The 23,342-nt window shown below is 47.1% G+C and overlaps 1 protein-coding gene across 1 annotated transcript in view; it reads left to right on the top strand.

Annotated features, from left to right (window-relative positions):
• Positions 1 to 23,342, top strand: part of LOC309556934 (uncharacterized protein) — an 87,761-nt gene that overhangs the window by 44,945 nt on the left and 19,474 nt on the right. Inside the window, exon 5 of the mRNA XM_082259506.1 lies at positions 14,763 to 14,886. Coding sequence (XP_082115632.1) covers positions 14,763 to 14,886 — 124 coding nt within the window. The remainder of the gene's footprint in view (positions 1 to 14,762; positions 14,887 to 23,342) is intronic.

The following is a 23,342-nucleotide window of genomic DNA, read 5'->3' as shown; positions in this document are numbered from 1 at the left end:
ACAATGCAGGGTTAATAGTCCTGCATTGTACGTGAGGATCGCCTACAGCACGGAGCCCTGGAATGGGAGTAAGTCAACATTTTCAGCCTTTTTCACTTTCCCCTAGATGTAACGAACCTTCATCTTCTGTGGGGAGTTGCAACTTCATACTGCCTCCTACTGCCCTTTTGGGCAAAGCTGCGCTTTCCCATAGACTTCTATGATATTCCGCAGTTTTGGTGCAGTTTCAGAAAGCGCACCAAAGATGCAGCATGCAGGAATTTTGGTGCCTTTTCTAAAACCACAGGACCTCATAGAAGTCTATGGGAAAGCACAGCTTACCCGCACAAAAACTGAGGGTTAGCTGCCCTTTAGCAAAAGTGCAGGGAGGCAGTATAAAGCCGCCCTAGAGGGTTGATTTTTTTTTTTTTTTCCCCTTTTTAACGCACAAATTTTCATGTGAACACACACATATATATCTATTTTGTCTGCAATAGGTTTGTCTGATTACCTATCAAAGGTTAATCTGTCATCACAACCTTTTTTTTTTTTTTTTTTTTTTTTTTAGTTTGGGTAGAATTAGGAAAGGAATAGAAACCCTGCAAGAAAAAGTATGTGAACCTTTTGGAATGATATGGATTTCTGCACAAATTGGTCATAAAATGTGATCTGATCATCATCATCTAAGTCGCAACGATAGACAATCACAGTCTGCTTAAGAGGTTGTTAGCCTTTTTTTTCTTTCTTTTTCACCCTGAAAGACAAACACATAATGAGCTAGTATGCGTCGCATACTAGCTCATTGTGAAATACTTACCTTAGAACGAGCCCCCGCCGTGCCGCCTGCTTAGCTGTATGACGGGCGACATGTCCAGTCCCCCGTCTTCCGGGATCGCGGCATCCGGCCATCTGATTGGCCGGAACTGCGGTGACATCACTCCCACGCACGCACGCACGCGCGCGCGAGCCAACGGTCACGGCACGGGGCTCTGAAGGAACGGCACCAGCGGCCGTTCCTTCAGAGCGCATGCGCCAGTGACGTCACTGGATGCATCTAAGGTAAATATCTCCTAAACGGTACATGTTTAGGAGATATTTACAGTACCTATAGGTAAGCCTTATCGTAGGCTTACCTATAGGTACAGAGGAGGGAGGGTTTAACTAAACTAATAACACACAAAGAATGAAATGTTGCCATGTTTTTATTGAACACACCATGTACACATTCACAGTGCAGGTGGAAAAAGTATGTGAACCCTTGGATTTAATTACTGGTTGAACCTCCTTTGGCAGCAATAACTTCAACCAAACGTTTCCTGTAGTTGCAGATTAGACGTGCACAACGGTCAGGAGTAATTCTTGACCATTCCTCTTTACAGAACTGTTTCATTTCAGCAATATTCTTGGGATGTCTGGTGTGAATCGCTTTCTTGAGGTCATGCCACAGCATCTCAATTCAGAAGGCATATTTTCTTCTGTTTAAGCCATTCTGTTGTTGATTTACTTCTATGCTTTGGGTCATTGTCCTGTGGCAACACCAATCTTCTGTTGAGCTTCAGCTGGTAGACAGATGGCCTTAAGTTTTCCTGCAAAATGTCTTGATATACTTGAGAATTCATTTTTCCTTTGATAGCAATCCGTCCAGGCCCTGACGCAGCAAAGCAGCCCCAAGCCATGATGCCCCCACCACCATACTTCACAGTTGGGATGAGGTTTTGATGTCGGTGTGCTCTGCCTCTTTTTCTGTGTGTTTTTCTTCCAAACAACTTAACTTAGGTTTCATCTGTCCACAGAATATTTTGCCAGTACTGCTATGGAACATCCAGGTGCTCTTGTGCAAACTGTAAACATTCAACAATGTTTTGTTCGGACAGCAGTGGCTTCCTCTGTGGTATCCTCGCATGAAATCCATTCTTGTTTAGTGTTTTACGTATTGTAGATTCGCAAACAGGGATGTTAGCATTTGCCAGTGACTTTTGTAAGTCTTTAGCTGACACTCTAGGATTCTTCTTCACCTTCTTTACAGGACGGCTACTCCTAGGGAGAGTAGCAGCAGTGCTGAACTTTCTCCATTTTTATAGACAATTTGTCTTACCGTGGACTGATGAACAGCAAGGCTTTTGGAGATACTTTTATAACCCTTTCCAGCTTTATGCAAAGAAATTAACAATGCTTAATCGTAGGTCTTCTGAGAGCTCTTTTGTGCGAGGCATCATTCACATCAGGCAATGCTTCTTGTGAAAAGCAAACCCAGAACTGGTGTGTGTGTTTTATAGGGCAGGGCAGCTGTAACCAACACCTCCAATCTCATCTCATTGATTGGACTCCAGTTGGCTGACATCTCACTCCAATTAGCTCTTGGAGATGTCATTTGTTGAGGGGTTCACATACTTTTTCCACCTGCATTGTGAATGTTCACATGGTGTGTTCAATAAAAACATGGCAACATTTCATTCTTTGTGTGTTATTAGTTTAAGCGGACTGTGATTGTCTATTGTGACTTAGATGATGATCAGATCACATTTTATGACCAATTTGTGCAGAAATCCATATCCTTACAAAGGGTTCACATACTTTTTCTTTCAACTGTATGTTCTGGGCTTGTGACTCGCAAAGTATCATATCCAGAAAGCCATCATGATGGCCTGAAAACTTGCTTCTCTCATGGCAGGTTTCTTTTAATGCGGTATGTGTATTTGCAGATGGGATTCCTGCGGTTACTTTATGGCTAGCCTTATTGTAGCCCCTAATAACAGGCTTCTTCTCTTTCTGTTTGCTGAGTAATATACATATGTAAAAATTCCACTTTTCATACTGCTGCTTTGCACAGTTTCTTGTAATAACCATGAGCAGGCACTACACAATTTCATAGTGGTATATGAGGTTTTGCCTTTTTTGTGGACCTATCATTTTTGTTGTAGTCTAGGGCCGTTCAGCATTCTATTTTAAGATACCAAAGGAAAACCTGGTGGATTTGTATTCTTTGCATGGGGTTTACAAGCACATTTTTTATATAAATGTATTTTATCCTTAGAATAAATACTACAAGGAATCAGAATACACATGTGTTTTAAAGGTGACAATAATATAGTTATCCCATAAAATCTATCTAAAGTACCATTGTACCCTGCAGAACACAAGCAACCTATGTTAATATCTTGTCTTTCATTCCATTGATTGTATGTTAAAGTAGAAATATAGGCAAAACTTTTTTTCTCTTCTGTTCATTGACAGACACACCTCCTGGTATTCATAATCATTGAGTTATACTGCCCCCTACAGGAGCAGAACACGAGAGGCAGAAAATAATTCTGGCTGCACCCATGGGCAGTCGCAGGGGGTATACTCCCTCTCTCTGTTATAGCCACTCAGCCTAGTCAGGACCTAGTTCCTTGTTGGGATCTTTGGTCCTGGCAAATTTTTTTCTTTTTAGATAGAAATTTTTTCACCTGGAATTTTCCAGTGAGGTCTACAATCAACTGTCGGACTGGGGGACGGACTGGATAATCTAGATCCAGTGGTCACTCCTGTCTGGCCAGCGAGCTTGCGAATACCTCCGCGCTAGGTCGGCCGTGACATAGCCCCACTGGATAGGGGCTGCGAGTTAAACGCCTCACAAGGTCGCATACGACTGGGTCTCGGCCCGAGTCCCAGCGTTCCTCTTGGCCGACAGCCCCCCATTTCGATGGAGAAGGGGTTCTGTCTGAAGAAGTCCCCTCCTGGTTCCTGGTATGGTGATTTGCTGTCCCCCCTCTCTCGTTGGAGGGTTTTGGGGTGGACGTGGGCCCCTCCTTGGGATGATCAGACCCCCAGGTTCCCTTCCTTCCCGCAGGCACCCCCTCTTGCCGAGTCCCTCACTTGCCCTGCCTCCCCTCCACATACGCGGGGGCTGTTTGGGTGGTCTGTCCACTTTTCCTGGGGCAGGGCACTTACTTGGGATGGGGGCCGGGGGGGTGCACTGCCAGCGACCAGACGATCAACTGTGCTGGGGGGGGGGGTTGTACCTTGTGGGGGCTCCTGCCAGGGCCCCCCATCCTGCCTAGATCCTTCCCTGAGACCTGGTCTCCCTCCTGGGTCCCTGTATGCCTCGTGGTAATCTGTGTATTTCTATACTTGGTCAGGTTTGTGTAGTCCGGCGGCCATATTGCTGTGGTTTGCCATTGAAAATTGCAGCGGCCATAACAGTGGAGCCCTGTGGGTGGGGATTTCGGTGGTGGGAGCATCTCCTTATCCCCTGGTGCTGGCCCCTGGATGATGTTGCTTCCTGATGGCCGCGTGTGTAGTGCATTATCCTGGTGGCTGCAAGCGCTTGTTTCTGCAGGTGGGGTCCTCTCTGCTGAGGATAGCTTGGTGCTTTCTGACTCTAAAGATGGATGCAGCTGAAGCTGAGACGGAGGCACAGAGGTACCCTCTGGCACTCACAAGCCATCCAGAGCGGTAAAGGTGTTTCCTTTCCCTGCCTATTTTGAGAGAATTGTCACTAAAGGGTGGGGATGACCAAAGCCTCCCCGTGGGGTTCCTAAGCGCTTTACCAGGTGTTAACCCAATGAGGAGTCCCTTCTTAGTAAATGGACTGTGCCAAACAACATGATTCCGGTTGAAGAGTTTCCACGGTCTATAAGGATCCGGCTGACTGGAAATCAGAGGCTGTTGCCTGCAATATGTGTACTCTGGCTGGTTCGGCAATGAGGCCGGTATTCACCATTGCCCTAGTGTCGCATACTCTGACCAAGTCTACCAAGCTCTTATGCTGTGACCTGAAGGGGGAACAGCTTCTCCCTGCCTTTGCCGAGCTGGCGGACCAGCTGGTCCAGGGGCTGCAGTTTATCTGTGATGCCTCTTTGGATGTGGCTGCCCTGATGGCTTGCCTCCCTGTTTTGGCAGTGGTCCTTCAGCGTGTCTTTTTTGGCTCAAGTGCTGGTCTGTGGATCAGACTTCAAAAAAGGCCTAGATTTGCAAGGAGACCGCCTGTTTGGAGCTACCCTTGATTACATCATTAAAGTTCTTACAGGGGGAAAGAGTTTCTTTCACAGGCTACTAAGGGCAAGGAACCTCGTCGTAGACATGGGCCTTTCTTCTCAGCTCATAAGTTTTTTTTTTTTTTTGTCCCTTAGGATCGACTGACAAGGGCTCAAAGCCTTTCAGGGCCTCTTCAGGAGGATTCAAATGAACCTGGTCTGGTAAGCCGAGAGCAGGCTTTTCCCAGACCCATGGATAAGGCTCCTTCTGCATGAAGGTGCGCTCTCCCCCGTATCGGGGGTGGGGGGGCGTCTTTGCTGGTTTCCTGATTAGTGGACTTCCCTGGTGCAAGACAAGTGGGTTCACGAAGTCATTCGGTCCAGCTACAAGATCGAGTTTCACTCTTGTCCCTGTCCCCAGACCGCTTACAGGGCCTGTTTGGGGCGGTACAATATCTGTTCCTTCAAGGGGTGATTGTCCTGAATCGGACTTTGGAACGTTTTAAGGGTTTTTACTCAAACCTGTTCACAGTCCCCAGGAAGGAAGGCAAAGTGCGTCCAATCCTGGAACTCAAGGCGCTCAACTGCTTTGTGTGGGTACAGAAGTTCAGAATGGAATCCATTTGAATGGTGGTGGCATCCCTGCGTCAGGGAGATTTCCTCGCCTCTGTCGATATCAAGGATGCCTACCTTCACATTCCAATATGTGCCAATCGCCAGCATTTTCTCTGCTTTGCTATGGGAAAGGAGCATTATCAGTTGGCGTTACCCTTTGGTCTCGCCTCTGCTCCTCGGGTCTTCACAAAAGTGTTTGCCCTGGTGCTAGCTTTGCTACGCCAATGCAGGATAGTGGTACTGGGCTACTTAGACGATCGCCTTCTGCGAGCGGAGTTTCCCTCTGCTCTGGTGGAAAACCTGGAGAACACAATACAAATTCTGCGGGAGTTCGGCTGGATTCTGAATTTTCAGAAGTCTGCTCTGGCTCGGTCCATGAGGGTGGACTATCTGGGCCTGAAACTGGACTCTGTCTTAGCCAAAGTGCTCCTTCCTCTGGACAAACTCCAGAAATTGCAGGCTGCGATTCGCCTCCTGTTGTCCAACAGATATTCGTCCCTCTGGACTTGCATGCGGGTGCTGGGCTTGATGGTGTCTACCTTTTTGAGGCAATTTCAATTCCACAGTTTCATACGAGGTCCCTGCAAAGGTAGATTCTGGCCAAATGGGACAAGACTCCGCAGTCTCTGGAAAATCAGATACGGCTGAGTCGGGGAGCGAGTGAGTCCCTGATTTAGTGGCTTCATTCTCTGGCACTTCGGCTTTGAAAATCCTTCCTCCCCTTGTATTGGACAGTGGTCACCACGGATGCCAGCCTGTCTGGCTGGGGTGGCGTCTTCAGCAAACATTCTGCTCAGGGGACCTGGATGCTGGAAAAGTCCAGACTGCCAATCAATGTCTTGGAACTCCGAGCAATCGGACTGTCTTGATCATCGAGCAGATCGTCTTCAGGGTTGTCCAGTGCGCATTCAATCGGACAATGCCACGGCAGTGGCTTATGTCAATCGCCAAGGAGGCACAAGAAGTGTCCTGGTGGCTCTGGAGGTAGCTGGCATTCTAAGGTGGGCAGAAAGGTTCGTTTCAGCGCCGTACACATTCACGGGGTGGAAAATCGGCAGGCGGATTACCTCAGTCAGCAGGCGTTGGACCAAGGGGAGTGGTCCCTTCATCCGGAGGTGTTTCATCGGCTGCGTCTCCAGTGGGGCACCCCCGAGGTGGATCTTTTGGTGTCTCGGCTCAACAGAAAGGTGCAGAGGTTTGTGGCTCAGTCAAGGTATCCTCTGGCGGTTGCCACAGATGCACTCGTCGCTCCATGGGGTCAGTATCAGCTGATTTACACCTTCCTGCCTTTCAAGTTTCTGCCCAGATTTCTATGCAGGACTGAGGCAGAAGGGATTCTGGTCATCTTAATGGCTCCAGACTGGCCTCGTCGGGCTTGGTACGCCGATCTGGTGCGGCTGGTAACCGAAGTTCCTTGGAAGCTTCCTCTCAGAGGATCTGCTGTTCCAAGGTCTGATCTTCCATCCTGCTTTACAGTCGCTGGCTTTGACGGCTTGGCTGTTGAACGCCAGGTCCTGAAGGATAGGGGTTTATCTGAATCAATGATTCCTACACTGTTGGAGGCTAGGAAATCTACTTCTAGGAAGATCTACCATTGTACGTGGAAGGAAGACATACATTGCGTGGTGTGAGTTGCTTGGGGTTTACCCTTGCTCCCCGGTGGCTTGGATCTTAATCTTCCTTCAATAGGGGGGGGGGGGTTAGGGTTAAACATAATTTGGCCTTTAGTACCATCAAGGGCCAGGTGTTGGCTTTGGCAGTCTTCTTCCAACGATGTTTGGCCACACACTGGTGCGTACCTTTCTTCAGGGTGCCCGACATTTGGTCCCTCCAGTGCGGGCTGCGTTGCCACCTTGGGATCTCAATTTGGTGCTTTCAGCTCTACAGAAGCCTCCCTTTGAAAATATTCGATATAGTCCCCTGCTTGCGCTGTCCCAGAAGGTGGCCTTTATGGTGGCTATCACCTCTGCGTGCAGGGTGTCGGAACTGGCGGCATTATCCTGTCATTCACCCTATCTGGTGATTCACAGGGATAAGATGGTTCTTCGCCCCTGCCCGTCTTTCCTTCCAAAGGTTGTCTCTGATTTTCATTTGAATGAAGACATTGTGTTGCCTTCCCTGTGTCCCAGGCCTAAATATCCGAAGGACATTGCCTTGCATGCCTTGGATGTGGTCCGGGCAATTAGGGTGTACCTGGCAGCTACAGAGTCTTTCAGGAAGTCAGACTCTCTATTTGTGCTCACGGACGGGCCTCAAAGGGTTGTCTGCTTCCTCTGCAACCATTTCCAGATGGCTCAGACAGATGGTGGTTCAGGCCTATTCCATCAGGGGTCTGGTTCCTCCTTTCCCTGTCAAGGCGCACTCTACTAGGGCACTTAGTGCCTCCTGGGCCTTTCGTCATCAGGCGTCAGTGATTTTCAAAGTTTCATAAAGTGGATGTGTTGGCATCTACGGATGCTTCCTTTGGCCGCAAGGTTTTGCAGGCTGCTGTTTAAGAGGACCTGATCCTCTTTGAGGGTGTATTATTTTTTCAGGTGGGCTCCAGTTGTTTGAGCTCCTGTTGTCTGATTGGCTAATGTTTAGCCTTTGACATTTTTTTGGTTGTTCCCAGCCCTCATGTTTAACTGCTTTGGGACGTCCCAATGGTTATGAGTAGCAGGAGCTGTGTCCGTCAATGAACGAAAGAGAAAATGGGATTTTTGACTTACCGTAAAATCCATTTCACTGGTTCATTGACGGACACAGTACCCGCCCCTCTGTGTAGTTGTTATTCTCCTGACACTGCTTGTAACAAAACTGAGTGGCTAGAACAGAGAGGGAGTATACTTCCTGGGACTGCCTTTGGGTGTTGCCAGAACTCTTTTCTGCCTAGTGTCCTACTGCTGTGGGGGGCAGTATAACCCAATGGTTATGAATATCAGGAGTGTCCATCAATGAACATCAGAGAAATGGATTTTGCAGTCAAAAATCACATTTTTTTTTTTTTTTTTCATTTTGGATAGAGCAAGGTAGGGTTTATAACTCCTGTCCGATTTTTTTTTTTTTCTGCCATCTGTGTCCCATTAAGGAGATTTTTCCTCACTTCCTGTTCCCCCAAACAGGAAGTGAGAGGAAACCCCTACAAATTAAGGGAATTCCCTGGGGACTCCCAGGTCACCAGAACTGGTGTCCCCATTGGAAGATTTCCTTTCTATTACTTTTCTGGGGACCACCCAAAAAGTGGGATTTTCTTTCACTTTCAATGATAGTAAACAGGACAAATAGAGAGGGTGAATCTCCCTAATAGCTGCAACAAGAGCAATAAAAACTTTCAGGGGGTCTAATCCCTCTCCACTCTATCCAAAACTGAAAAAAAAAAAGTTTTACCTTTTTAAACTTTTAAGGAATGGCCTGATTAAACCAGTAGTTGTCAAATTACAAGGTATAAGGAGCCTGCAGCCCCTGACATCAATGTTTATAATTTTCTCTGTTGCTAGAGAGAAATTTCAGAGACCAAGGATATGCTATAGGTGTGGTTGAAGGCTGGATATGCTTCAAAAAATTGGGGAGCTGTTAGACGAGGCTAGAAGAGATGGATCACTGCTATGACCCCTTTACAAAGCAATACTCCTACTTCCACCCCAGAAATCTGGGGTACAAGGGCCCCAACATACACCAAAGAGGTCCATGTTGCCCTTGGGTTACAGATTCGAACCCAGAAGGTTAAACACACTATTTGCTATACTATTGTTTGAAATGATTGTAAAATTACAATAAATGTGTACAATATGTTTTACTAAAATGTTAAATTAAAAGATACGCTCACCTTTTAACAAAAAATAATGCACATTTTTTTTTTGCAGGTAAAATGTGCATTCATTATTTTTTGGTTCTGGAGCTTCTAAAGCATGGCACCAGCGATCAGCAGATCACTGGTGCCATGCAGGTCTCCTGCAGATCTGTCAGTGCATCTGTGTGCCTGTATAGGAAGAGAGGATGAACCACCATAGCATTCCACAGGGCCGTGGTAGTTCATTGAAAACTACAAGCCAACAGCCGCAAAGGCAGCTAGACCTTGCAGTTTTCCTTTCACAGAACACTGAATGAGTGACACTGCCAGGTGGGTGGAGCCTTTCTCAGGCATGTTTTTTCTAAATTGTGACAGCTAGCTGGGAAGGGGGGAGAAGATCCCTGCTGTCAGATGGGGGGGGGGGGGGGTTCGGGGGCTGGTCCGTCCATAACACGTTACAGCTCTTCAACTCGGGAGCAGGAGGGATCTCTGTAGAAACACTGGATTTGTCAGTACAGCGGCTCCTCCTGAGCGCGTGTTTTTCTTTTTCGTTCAGCGGGTTACAGAGATCTCCCCTGCTGTGCTATTGTGTTCTGATAGGGGGATGGCTCCCCGCCAGAACACAACGGTCAAGCTGAGAGCTCTGACTGGGTGCTGATTGGCAGACCCTTTTCGGTCATGTCCCTTCGACAGAAGTCAGCCAAGTGGGCGGTTTCTGTCGGAATGGCTGCATTCCACCGGGCCGAATGTCAGCCGGTTTCTGCCTGATATTCGGCCCATACATACACTCCATTTACATAACTTGAGGAATAAAAAATGCTGACCACAAACAAGCAAGCTAAGTTGCTAGATGTTTTATGATTTGTAAGTAGTCCAGTCATTGATCGCAAAAACTGATCCAATCCCAAGCTTGTGACTGCAAAATGAAAGAAGCAGCAGCAGACTAATGAGCACATCTCTTGTTTTACTCTCGCCTCCTATCAAAATGCTCCTAGCACCGCAACACAGTTTATTGGCTGCTGGTTCCACCCCCATTCCCTCACCCACCTCTGAGCTCTGCTGTACAGTTGATTAGGTCAAATTAGGGCACAAAAAAAAATATCAATGATTTTATAGCTGCATTCATTAGTCTGTTATATCTACCTGAAGTTCATCTTTAAGGTTGGAGCTCCACCCAAAAGGGGAAGTTGCGTTTTCAACCCTCCTATGCCACATTTGGCATGTTTTTTTTTTTTTGGGTGGGGGGTGGGTTGGCTGCTACCTAGATTTTGACGGGCATCTGCTCCCACTTTGCTCGGATCGTCTAGGCGATCCGAGCGAAAGTTCTTCTCTCCCTCTCCCTCCGAGCAGTCTTTTGTAACAGCTCCTAGAAGACTATCCAATAAACCAATGTGCCACGCTACTAATTGCCTCTAATCCAGCATATGTATTCCAAACAAATACAAAGTAATATAACAATCCTAAACCTATTTGAAACATAGCATGTATCAATTTACAATATATGTCCTTGTGAGAGATACAATTTATACATGCAGTCTTTATAGTGGTTCAAGATAAAAAGGAAAAAAAGTCCAGTTATTGATTGTAGTGATCTCCACTTAATATTTCTTGAATGGTAATGACACCCCACTTGTGCTCCTTTTTGGGTGTATTCTCACCTGTATACCAGTGACCTCACTGTTATGTTGGGTCAGATAGCACTTTTTAGTCCCATCTGGACTCTAATAAGGGTGTTCAAGTCTACTTGCGCTTCCTCCTTATTAACGCTGTCTCCTATCCCGTAGTCTCCATGCTCATGTGTATATAAAGAATAAGAAAATCCAATAGTGCTTATATCTTAAAAACTGGGTGATATTTATTGTAGTGTAGTCAAATGATTACTTGCATATGCTGGGTGCTTCAAGTGCACCAAAGTGACATCGCTTAAAATCCACCAGTATTTGTTTCTGTGACACAGCACTCGTCTGCAGAGTAAAAGTTCTACCTCTGGGAACAGCTGGCATGCCGTCCTCTCACCCCTCCCCTACGCATTACGCCACAGGGATCACATAGCTTCCTCAGGGAGACATTTCTTTTTTTCTTTTTCCTTTTTGTCTTGAACCACTATAAAGACTGCACGTATAAACTCTATCTCTCACAAAGACGCATGTTGTAAATTGATACATGCCATGTTTCAAATAGGTTTAGGATTTTTTTGGATTGTTATACCACTTTGTATTTGTTTGGAATACACGTGCTGGATTGGAGGCAATTAGTAGCATGGATCATTGGTTGTTTGGATAATCTTGACACATTGTATAGGAATGTGATGAGTGCCTGCAACTGATATTTTAATACACTTTATATCAGGGCTCAAAATTTAAAGTCCTGAGCTACTAGCCAGGCCTTAAGGGTTACTCGCCACCAGTTGCCCCACCCAACTCCTACCCTGCCCCGCCCCTAATTCCGCCCCTAAACACGCCCTCAAATTATCTCATAAAATTACACTGTTAAATGTTTTTGCATTAATGCAGAAGTTACAAAAATAAATATTAATAACAACGTTTTCAGTGCCCATCAAGGGTCTGGAACCCCCAAATCACCATCCTAGTACCCCCCCCAAATCCTACCCGTCAAATCCTCCCCCCATCAAAACCTTCCCCCTAGCACAAAAAACCCCATTATTCCTACTGGCACAACCCCCCCCCCCCCAATACCCCCTTTTTAACAGCCCCAAGACTTCCTGTTCTGGAAGATGATTACTTCTAGGTGGGATCAATATGGGAGGGGGGTTGTGCTAAGGGGGGGGGGGACTGTGCTGAGATGGGGGGGTTGTGCTAGGAGGGGGGGGACTGTGCTGAGATGGTGGGATTGTGCTAGGAGGGGGGGGGCTGTGCTGAGATGGGGGGATTGTGCTGAGATGGGGAGTTGTGCTAGGAGGGGAAGGGACTGTGCTGAGATGGGGGGGTTGTGCTAGGAGGGGGGGGATTGTGCTGAGATGGGGGGGACTGTGCTGAGATAAGGGGGTTTTGCTAGGAGGGGGGATTGTGCTGAGATGGGGGGGTTGTGCTAGGAGGGGAGGGACTGTGCTGAGATGGGGGATTGTGCTAGGAGGGGGGGGCTGTGCTGAAATGGGGGGGCTGTGCTGAGATGGGGGGATTGTGCTGAGATGGGGGGATTGTGCTAGGAGGGGGAGGGACTGTGCTGAGATGGGGGGGTTGTGCTAGGAGGGGGGGTTGTGCTGAGATGGGGGACTGTGCTGAGATAAGGGGGTTTTGCTAGGAGGGGGGATTGTGCCGAGATGGGGGGTTGTGCTAGGAGGGGGGATTGTGCTGAGATGGGGGGGTTTTGCTAGGAGGGGGGATTGTGCTGAGATGGGGGGGTTGTGCTAGGAGGGGGGATTGTGCTGAGATGGGGGGGTTTTGCTAGGAGGGGGGATTGTGCTGAGATGGGGGGGTTTGCTAGGAGGGGGGATTGTGCTGAGATGGGGGGGTTGTGCTAGGAGGGGGGATTGTGCTGAGATGGGGGGGTTTTGCTAGGAGGGGGGATTGTGCTGAGATGGGGGGGGTTGTGCTAGGAGGGGGGATTGTGCTGAGATGGGGGGGTTTTGCTAGGAGGGGGGATTGTGCTGAGATGGGGGGGGTTGTGCTAGGAGGGGGGGTTGTGCTAGGAGGGAGGGGGGGATTGTGCTAAGAGGGGGGGACTGTGCTGAGATGGGGGGTTGAACTAGGAGGGGGGGGGGTTGTGCTGAGATGGGAGGGATTGTGCTAGGAGGGTGGGGGGATTGTGCTGAGATGGGAATTTGGGAGGTGACAGGATAAGCTTTGTACCCCAGTCAGTGTAGTTCTCCCTTTCCTCCAGCATGCAGACCTCAGATACAGCGCGGCACATCGCTGTGATCCTCTTCTTCATATGTCAGAGCGGAGGAGGAGCGGAGGAGAAGCCGATTCCTATTCCTATTGCTTTGCACGGACAGCTGGTGGAAGAGATGCGGCTGCAGAAGCAGAAGGGGAAGAATATTACGGCTCAGGAAGGACACTGGATGTCAGATCGGGACTATACAGAGTTTGTTACCCGCCCCCTTTCCACATTGCTTACTTTGACTCGGAGGAGAGGGGATAACAAACTCTGTATAGTCCCGATCTGACATCCAGTGTCCTTCCTGAGCCGCAATCTTCTTCCCCTTCTGCAGCCGCATCTCTCCCATCAGCTGTCCGTGCAAAGCATTAGGAACTAATTGTCTTCTCCTCCGCTCCACCTCCACTCTGACTCTTTAAGGGGAGAAGTACCGATCTGACAGCAGTGTGTGAAGCCCGGCGAGAAGACAGAGAGAGCACATCCCGCTCTCTCCTGTCACAAACACTCCTGGCAGCGCCCCTCCACCTCCCATGACACAGACGCCCAGGGCAGCCATCCTTCCATCCATCCCACCCTCCCTTGTACCGGCTCTGGGTGAGATGATCGGCTTACCCCCTCCATCAGTCCTGCTGGCCGGATAATGTCAGCGGCGGATCATCCCGCTCAGCTTTAATTGTAATTGCCGCTCGCCGACATACACAGTCCCGCCTCCTAGCCCGGCTTCTTTGATAGACAGAACACATCCTGGTTGGCCGGGTGTTCTGTCTGTCAAAGAAGCCGGGCTAGGAGGCGGGACTGTGTATGTCGGCGAGCGGCAATTACAATTAAAGCTGAGCGGGATGATCCGCCGCTGACATTATCCAATCGTTCGGCGGCTTTCCTCTCCTCTCTTCCCCTGACAGTAGCTCGCCTGACATAATTTTCCACTCGCAAAATGCGAGTAGGCGAGTGGAAAATTTGAGGGCTGCTTTATATATTTGGTAAAGGGCTGCTCGCTAGATTCTGTTTGGATTCATAGACTAGGCCAGAAGACTGCCGGACCATTCAGCATGCGTAGCGCGACTCGTGCATGCGCAGTGCACACCCAGCTGTGAAAACTGCAAGCTGTCACAGCCGGGTGTCCACAGCTTGAAATGCTGGCGCCAGGGAGAGGAAAGGGAGAGAAGCAACTGTTAAGGTGACTACGTGGCTGGATCCTGGGACAAGTGAGTGGCAGTTTATTAAAAGTAAGCAGGTACACTTTTTGTTGTTAATATACACAAAAACTACTAAAGCTCCGCTTTAACTTCTTAGGTTTTTAGAAACCCAACACGTTGTTTGCTGCTTAGTTTTTGTGTTATTGAATTTTATTTTCTGCACAGCAAGTATGTCTGTGGGATTCTCTCCAAACGTTGGCAGCTGTAAGCTATGCACCATGCCGTAACCATTTCCTACCGCTGTTTATTATGAGCATATTTTCAGATGGTTTGAATGTTTACTTTAGAAATCTTTGGTAAATAGTATGTTACAAGAAATCAATGTTATCGAAATTAGATTTATGGCTGCTTTTGAAAAGCACATGTGATCTTTTCTGTTGCTTAATTTCTGTTTTATTTTTCTTGTAGGTGAAAAGCCTTTTAAATGCGAGTTATGTACTTATGCCTCAATAGATTGCAGTTCTCTGCGTAGACACATCAGGACTCACACACACGAGAAGCCTTACACGTGCCCGCTCTGTTCTTATAGCTGGTGCGTAATTTTTTTTTACATTTATTTCTCTTCATCTATCCTTTCTCTGATCAATGAAAAATCCATTACCTTTTAATGAGAAATGCTGGACAAAAGAAAAAGCAATCAGTGAACTGCTAGTGCCATCGAAGAGATACTGTATATGTGATATAATCAAAAGGTCCACTTAATTTACTGTATGGTTAATTCTATGTAATTCATTGCACTTCTTGACTCAGCAAAGCTATCCACAGTGTTTCTGAATGAGAGTGTAGCCTTTTGTCAAATGATTCTGATCTGTCCCATCTCCAACTCCCAAACTTTCATGACTGCCAGTGCCAAGATAAGAAGTAGATAGCACATAGGCTTTATGTTCACATTTTTTTTTTTTTTTACTTTAAGTTTTATTGAAAAGATTTTAAGTTACAAAACAGTACATAAGAAAAAGAACAAAGTCTGGGTCTTTAAAAAGTGATATATATATGACCCGGTTTACTTATTTAACAATGCTAGACATATAGCAGCTTAACTTAAGTAAGTCAAAGTAGCTTTGTAATTGAATTATTGAATTAGGTACAGGTACTAATGATAGCGGTAAGGGAGAGGAGGGGGAAAGGTTGATATCTCATAGCATAGTAGGGACAGGGAATATACGAGAGTAGCAATCAAAGAGTGATACTTGTATAAAAACTTATATAAAACACGTTTGCATGGTATGCCAATGTTTTACATTTGCGTAGTGTCTGCTATATTTCAGGGGTTGGTAATGCTGGCAGAGTACTTGGTCCATGGGGCCCAACGGTCTTCGAATTTGGGCATTGATAGATATGCCTTTGCGTACATCAGTTCCAGTTGCATGTGTTGATTGATTGTGGAGTGAAGTTGAAGGAGTGATGGTATGGTATTACTGTTCCAGTTTCAGGATCCTAGCTGCAATGAAGATGTGTGTGAGGATGGAGTGGAATGGGGGAGGCCAAGCGTCCAGGGCTAGAACTAATGCTTGTTGGGGCGTGAGCGTGCTGCGGATGCCCGTGATGTTCCATATTGCGGTTTTGACCCTAACCCAGAACAGGGTATGCGATGCATACTAGCACATTATGCCATTGTCCTGCAGGGTTTTTCTTTTTTGTTTTTTTTACACGGGATACTACCGCTTTAATATGATAAAAATGAATCCTTGTCAGGACATCTCTGGGTGTTGTCTCCGGTGGGTAGGCATGTTTTGGCATCCTATGATCCCTGTCCATCAGTAGGTGTCTGGGTGTCAGGTCTGGTATTTATTTCAGGAACAGTTGCTGCAAGTATGGGATAAGGTCGGCTGGTTTGACCGCATCAGGGACCCCCCTGATTTTGAGGTTATTTCACCGTGAGTGATCCTCGGTCTGCTACCTTTTTAATTGGAGTTTACAGATCTGTTCGACCTGTTTGTCATGTGCGTCAACCATTTCATCATGTGCTTTCACCATTACAGTGAATTGATTTTCTAGGTGTTCAGTGCGGTCCTCAATGTCATCAATTCTGCTGCGGAGGTGGGATATAGAGGAGCGTAGCTCCTTTTGCAGGCCTGTTTGTAGGGACAGTAGCATTGCTTTCAAGTGTGTTCTCAGATGCAGAGGGGCATCAGATGCAGGGAATGCTGCTAGAGGAGTTAAGTGTCCTGTCTGCATGTCTGCCTATGCATCTGCTGTGGCTGCCATATGCAGCTCTTGTGAGGGGAGTGTGCAGGGGAAAGTGCTGCTCTCTTACCCCATTCAGCTGATGGAGGTGAGGAGGCTTGCTGGAGAGTTTCTCCAGGGTCTGTGGGTAGCGTGTGAGGAGAATGGCTGCTCTCCTTGGCGCCATCTTTGCTGGGTCTGCCCTCCTGAGAGCATGAAGTAGTCTGTTAGGCAATGAGGTCTGGGTGCTTTATTTTTATTTTTTTTTCGGGACATATCCCGAGTATGTCTGCGTGTGGGGAATCTCCCGTTTGATTGTTGTCACTGGTAGCTGGAATGCCGTGAGCCGTTGTGGAGAGCCGAGTATCGGAGGAGCTTCACAGCCGAGCGGCCATCTTTAGCAGCAGTCAGGACATGCCCCACACGTTTCACGTTGTTAAAGGCTGGGCTCACACTAATGCGATTGCAGACGTCGCATGTGATTCGCACCACATTCCTGTGCACATCAAATGCAATGTCTGTGCAGGGCGAATTCAGCCAGTTTGTATGCCTGAAATCGCATCACATTCACACTATAATGGTGCAGGACCCTTTTATGGTCCACACTGGAATCGGATTGCATGGGTGTTCAGACCTATACGATCAGATTCCATCTGATTCCACAAATCACGTTATTCGAACCAATTTGGGAGTGTTATTAATTGTATATTGACACCCACAGCCGTTCGCAGAGCGCAGTGTGAAGTGTTTGCGATGCCGATGCGGTGCGGGAACCTGTACAGGAATCGCTGTGGTTCCCGCATCACACAAGTGTGAAACTAGCCTTAAGGTGTTCCATCGGAAAAGTATTCACTGGATTGCTAAGACCTATGTTTCTATAGTCCATGTTTGTAAAGCTTTCCCTGCAACTCTTAGTGGCCTAATTTCCACTGATCGTGAGTAACAGTTTATAAAGAACGGAAGCCCAAAAACATTGGATGTTTTTGTTGAAAGAAGGAAGCTATACAGAGGCAAACCAGTTATGCAAGATTCACACCTATGTGTTTGCTGCAGCTCACGTTGGCATTGACATAGCAGCCCCTTCATTTGAATGGGCTTCTGTAGACTGCAGAAAATGCAGGAAAAAGGTCCCTGCAAAACACAAAGTCACAGGGATATCGCATGGTGCAAAAGCATGAACCTAGAAATGTGCTGCATTTTTAGATGCATGGCGGTGCTATTAAAGCGAAACTTCACTCTCCTAATCAACATTGACTATTTTTTAATCCTTATGCTGGAAGCATTAGTAAATAAATAGGAAAGTATATTATAGCAACTTGTTTTGAATTTTTTTAAATTTTTTTTTTTTTTTTTTTAGTTCCTGGTTTTCATGCCTAGGCAAATTATGTCATACAACCCAGGAGTCTTCAGGAGGGGAGGGAGCGTACTCAGCTCAGCCAATGCCTGAGCTAATGGCAGATAGATTCCAGGAAGTAAATGCTACATGAATCATTTTCAAGATGGCCATTGTCAGAAATGCCAAGGGGTGTTTTTCAAAACAATATTGCGACAAAATAAAGCATGGTGACATGGATGAAGGGGTGAATTTACTATGAATGTTAAAAATGAATTTCATAGAATTTTTGGTTTGTTTTTCTCAGATTTTGTATAGTTCCACTTTAAGAATGAATGGGATGCCCTCACTTCTGCAAAGAGCAGCGTGTTATGGCTGCAGGTGCCGTTGTAGGTGCGATTTACTTGCTCCTCCCCCCCCCCCCCCCCCAAACATCTGTAACAGTGTAAACCTAGGCTTTGTGACAACATTTTAAAATAATCAGGAGAGACACCTTGACGTTATTGAGGAGAAAAAAGTACTGTGCCCATCAACCAGATGTATGCATGGCCAATAAAATGGATGTGATTTACGGCTTGTATCTGGAGGTAATGCACCTTTGCTTTGCTATGTTGTGGGCAAAACAAAGATTGGAGTAACACTGAAGAGAATGTGAGCAAAACAATCCCATCATTGGTGTCAGTGTAAATACAGCAAGTCCTACAGTTGGTGTCACTGGGAGTAAAATAAGTCCCATCACTGGTGTCAGTGCAAGTAAAATAAGCCTTATCATTGGTGTCAGTGCAAGTAAAATAAGCCCTATCATTGGTGTCAGTGGGAGTAAAATAAACCCTCTTGTTCGTAAATTTCAGACAGATATAAAAGACCACTGAATGTAGCTCTAAATTTATTATTGTATTACTAAATGCAGTTGTATATTAATTGGAATCAGTGTAAGTGCCTGCATTTGACTTAGTATCAGCCTTTTGTACAGTTTGTACAGCAGAGCTCAGAGAAGGGGAGGTGAAAGCAGAAGAATAATCCAGTCAAGTGGGCTGCAAACATGCTAATAGGATGAGAGCAGAGTAACCGTGAGATGAGTTCATCGTTGTGCTGCTTCTTCATTCACTGTTCAGTCAGTGTGATCGGCCCTGCTGCCACAGTGTACAAAATCCTGGAACTGTCCTGCAGGACCCTTTGCAACTGCGGCGTATCAGTCTCATTTACTTGTTGCCTGATTCTGTACATTAACCACTTCCCGCAAAATCACGTACCTGTACGTCATTTTGTTGAAGTGGTTGTACCAGGGTAATGCCTAGCATCATCCCAGTACTGTTTTCTAGAGCTGTCGGTCGGTCTTGTAGTAAAAACAACCGGTGCAGCTCCTGTATGGAGTAGTATAACCCAAGGGTTAAGAAGAATCAGGAGCTGTGTCAGTCAATGAACATCAGAGAAATGTTGTCATTTTTGTGCATAAACCTGCAGGTATAAATGACCCAAGTGTTCAATTTTAAAGAAGCCAAAAGACCTCTGTGTGCCTAGTGTTATACCCTATAGCTTATTAAGCCTAAGCCTTTTTTTTAAATATGTTGCTTATAAGTTAAAATCTGTATTTCTCTAGCGCTCATTGACAGACGTAGTCCTCGGTGATACACCACCTTCGGGTTATGTTGCCTCCACAGGAGCAGGACTAGACAGGAAATTAAAAAGCTCTGGCCACACCCTAGGGGCAGTCCCAGAGGGTATATCCTCTCTCTCTCTGCCTCAGCAAATCAGTTATTTTCTGTCTAGTTAGGAGTAAGGACCTAGATACCTTGCTGGGATCTTAGGTCCTGGCAAGAATTTTTTCTTAAAGGATTTTTTAGACAGCTTTTTTTCTCCAGTGTTCCTGTGAGATCTTCAAGCAAGAAAGCTGAACTGGGCGACGGGCTGGATGTTGAGATCCGGTGGTCACCCCAGTTCAGCCTACGAGCGCGTGCAAGCCATAGCTCCGCGCTGGGTCGGCCGCGACAAAGACCCATTAAAGGACTGTCCACGCGAGTTAAACGTCTCGCTGAAACGCCAAAGACCATGAGTCACGGCGTCCGTATCGGTCGACAGCCCTCCCGCCCCGGTGGAGAGGGGTACTGTCAGGAGTTGGTGCCCGCCTGGTTCCGGTATGGTGAGTAGTATGTTCCCCCTTTTCCCCTGACGGGTCTTGTGGTGAACGCGGGCCCCTCTCTGTATGGTAAGATAGAGTCCCTCTCTATCCTATAACATGACACAGATCCTCCTACTTTGAGTGTGATTTTATGTGCAAAAAGCCAGGAGGCTTGGTTTGGGAGCTAACAATCTAATTGTATACATGTTAAAAAGATGTAATCTGTGGCATTCTGGGAATCTTACGGTGTTAAGAATAAGCTACCTACCAGTCAGAAGCCACGGACATGTAGACTGCCTTCCTAATCAGATCTCCAGCTATTAGCAGGCCTCCCGAATGGCCATGCGGTCCGCCAGGGCCGGTACCGCCAACCACGCCATATCCCCATGCAGAGAGAGTGTTGTGTGCCCTGCAGCACACCGCTATTCAGTACAGGCCGCCGCCATTTTTTTTTTTGCTGGATTGCACGAGCCGCCATTTTGGCGTAGCCTCGTGTCTCCAGCATGGGGGCGGCCATGTTTGAGGTGATCCAAACACCTCGTGGAGCTTGGGGGAGGCGCCGGAAGGCGTGCAGAGGGGCGGAGCCGCCTCCTTTCTTCCTGGGCAGCCAGCCAAAAGACTACCTGTTTGTTAAGACAGCGCTGTAACCTGTTGCAGTTAAACTCTGAGCATCAAGTGGTGAGCCTGGGGGTCTATCTCTCTCTCTCTCTCGATCGATAGGGATCCCTAGCAGGTAACACTAAGGGTCTTTTGTGGCGCTGGGGGTCTGAAAAAAAAAAAAAAAAAAAAGTTTTTTATTTTTGAATTATATTATCCAGGAAGTGACTGGAATTATCATGGACCCTGCCACACATATTCCCCCACCTGTTTCCCTCGAGGGGGCCACGGGACCCGCCGGTGCACAGAGTATAGAGTCATTTACAGCAATTTTGGAGTCTATGGTGGCTCGGGTGGAGGCGGCCTGTCAGGGACGGGGGTCAAGGAAGCGACCCCCGCCTACCCCTATACTATCTGACACCTCTGATTTTGATTCAGAGATGGTCACTGCAGTTGCAGGTTCCTCTGCAAGGGCTGTTATCCCAGGTAAAGCCCCCTCAGACAGTGAGGAGGACGCTTCTTCTCCTGCTATAATTCAGGAAGAAGCATTGGTGGACGCACTAGTTGTGGCAGTGCAGGAAACCTTAAAACTTGAGGCTTTACCGGCAGAGGCAACTGAAACAGAGATTCCTTTTGGTACTAATAAGCCCATCAAAACGGTGAAGGTTTTTCCTGTACCTAAATGTTTCGGTAATCAGATTAAAGGAGAATGGGAGCATTCTAACGTACCTTTACTATTTCCAAGCGTATTGCTAGACGCTATCCGTTTGAGGAATCCATCATTAAGAGATGGACGGTACCACCAGTAGTGGATCCACCTATTTCCAGGCTGAATAAAGCCACGGTTATTCCAGTGGAGGACACTTCGTCCTTTAAGGATCCGGTGGATCGAAAGATGGAAGCAGAGTCCCGCACCATCTTCTCTCTGATAGGGTCAGCATTTAGACCAGTAATTGTTATTGGTCTAGTTTCCCAGACACTTACGGAATGGGCGAAAATGGTACGCCAAGATCTTAGGGGAAAAGATATTCCCCAGGAGACATCTGATTTGATGGAACAGATTATACAAGGGCTACAGTTTATCTGTGACGCAGCCTTGGACACTACTCCCTTATTAGGGCATGCATCTAAGTCAGCGGTGATCCTCAGACGTGTGCTGTGGTTAAAATGCTGGTCAGCTGACCTAGGTTCCAAAAAGACCTTGACTAATCTCCCTTTTCAGGGGAATCGTCTATTTGGGGCCAACCTAGATGAAATCATTAAGGATGCCACTGGGGGCAAGAGCACTTTTTTGCCACAGGCTGCTAAAGCTAAGGGACCTCGCAACAAGCGAGGACCTTTCTTTACCGCCCATAAAGGGCGCCCGGCTGGTACTAGCGGGAAAGGCAAGACTCCTCCAGGAGGGTTCAAGAAGGGCTGGTCGGACAAGCAAAGGACCAACCCAGCCAAACCCGAAGCAAAGGAGTACACAGCCTGAAGGTGCGCCCCCACCCGGTTTCAGGGTGGGGGGACGTTTTCACCGGTATTCAGGACATTAGATCGAGCATCAACCACTACTACCGGTGCGATTCTTCCCTTCCAACATTTAAGTACTACAGGAAGCGGTAGTTACCGTTCCCTGAATAAATCTTTTCCTTTACCTTTTCCTAAGATTAGTCCCGATACCTCACAGGAATCGGATCTGGTTGACCAGATAGGCCAAGTAGCCTCTAGTCGGGTGACTTCGGTCCCTGAGGTTCAACCAGAAAAGATCACCTTTCCTGATAACTATCAGGTATCTGATAAATGTGTGGGAACAGAAAACGACCAGACTTTCTCGGATGGTCGGGGCCAGATACCTCTAGGGACGCCTGGTTCAGATTCTATCAGCGCCAGTGGTCCTAGAAATTCTAGGCTGGCCTCCTCAAGCCGGCCTGGCCGACTTGGACATGTTAGTCGTAGACGTTCCGTGGGAACTTCGTCTCAGGGAGTGTCTGTGGTCTCAAGGACCAATTTACCATCATGCTTTACAGTCGCTGGGTTTAATTGCCTGGCCATTGAGACCCAAGTACTGAAGGACAGAGGTTTGTCTACTTCAGTCATTCCTACCTTTATTAAAGCAAGGAAAGCGACTTCCAGCAAAGTCTATTATCACACATGGAAGACTTATATTGCGTGGTGCGAATCTTTAGGATTTCCTCCACGTACCTATTCGGTGACTCGAATATTGGCCTTTTTGCAACAAGGGGTTGAGCAGAAGCTAGCCTTGAGCACCATCAAGGGTCAAGTTTCAGCATTAGCAATCTTCTTTCAGAAGCCTTTAGCTACCAAATCCTTGGTGCGGAATTTCATCCAGGGGATGCGGCACCTGGCTCCTCCAGTCCGCGCGCCCTTACCGCCCTGGGATCTTAATTTGGTTTTGTCGGTTCTACAGAAACCTCCCTTTGAAAACCTCAGGGAGATTCCCTTGCTTACTTTATCCCAGAAGGTGGCCTTCTTGGTGGCTATTACTTTTGCTCGCAGGGTGTCAGAACTGGCTGCATTATCATGCCAGTCCCCATACCTAGTGATTCATAGGGATAAGGTAGTACTTCATCCTAAGCCATCTTTTCTTCCTAAGGTGGTTTCAGATTTTCATCTGAATGAAGATATTGTACTACCTTCCTTGTGTCCTCAGCCCAAGCATCATCGGGAACATGCGTTGCATTCCTTAGATGTGGTTCGGGCAATCAGGGTATACCTGAAAGCTACGGAATCTTTCCGTAAGACGGATTCACTTTTTGTGATCACGGAT

Source organism: Pelophylax lessonae, assembly GCF_965119305.1.
Source record: "Pelophylax lessonae genome assembly, chromosome: 5".
Taxonomy (NCBI): domain Eukaryota; kingdom Metazoa; phylum Chordata; class Amphibia; order Anura; family Ranidae; genus Pelophylax; species Pelophylax lessonae.
This window is presented reverse-complemented; position numbering and strand designations above follow the sequence as displayed.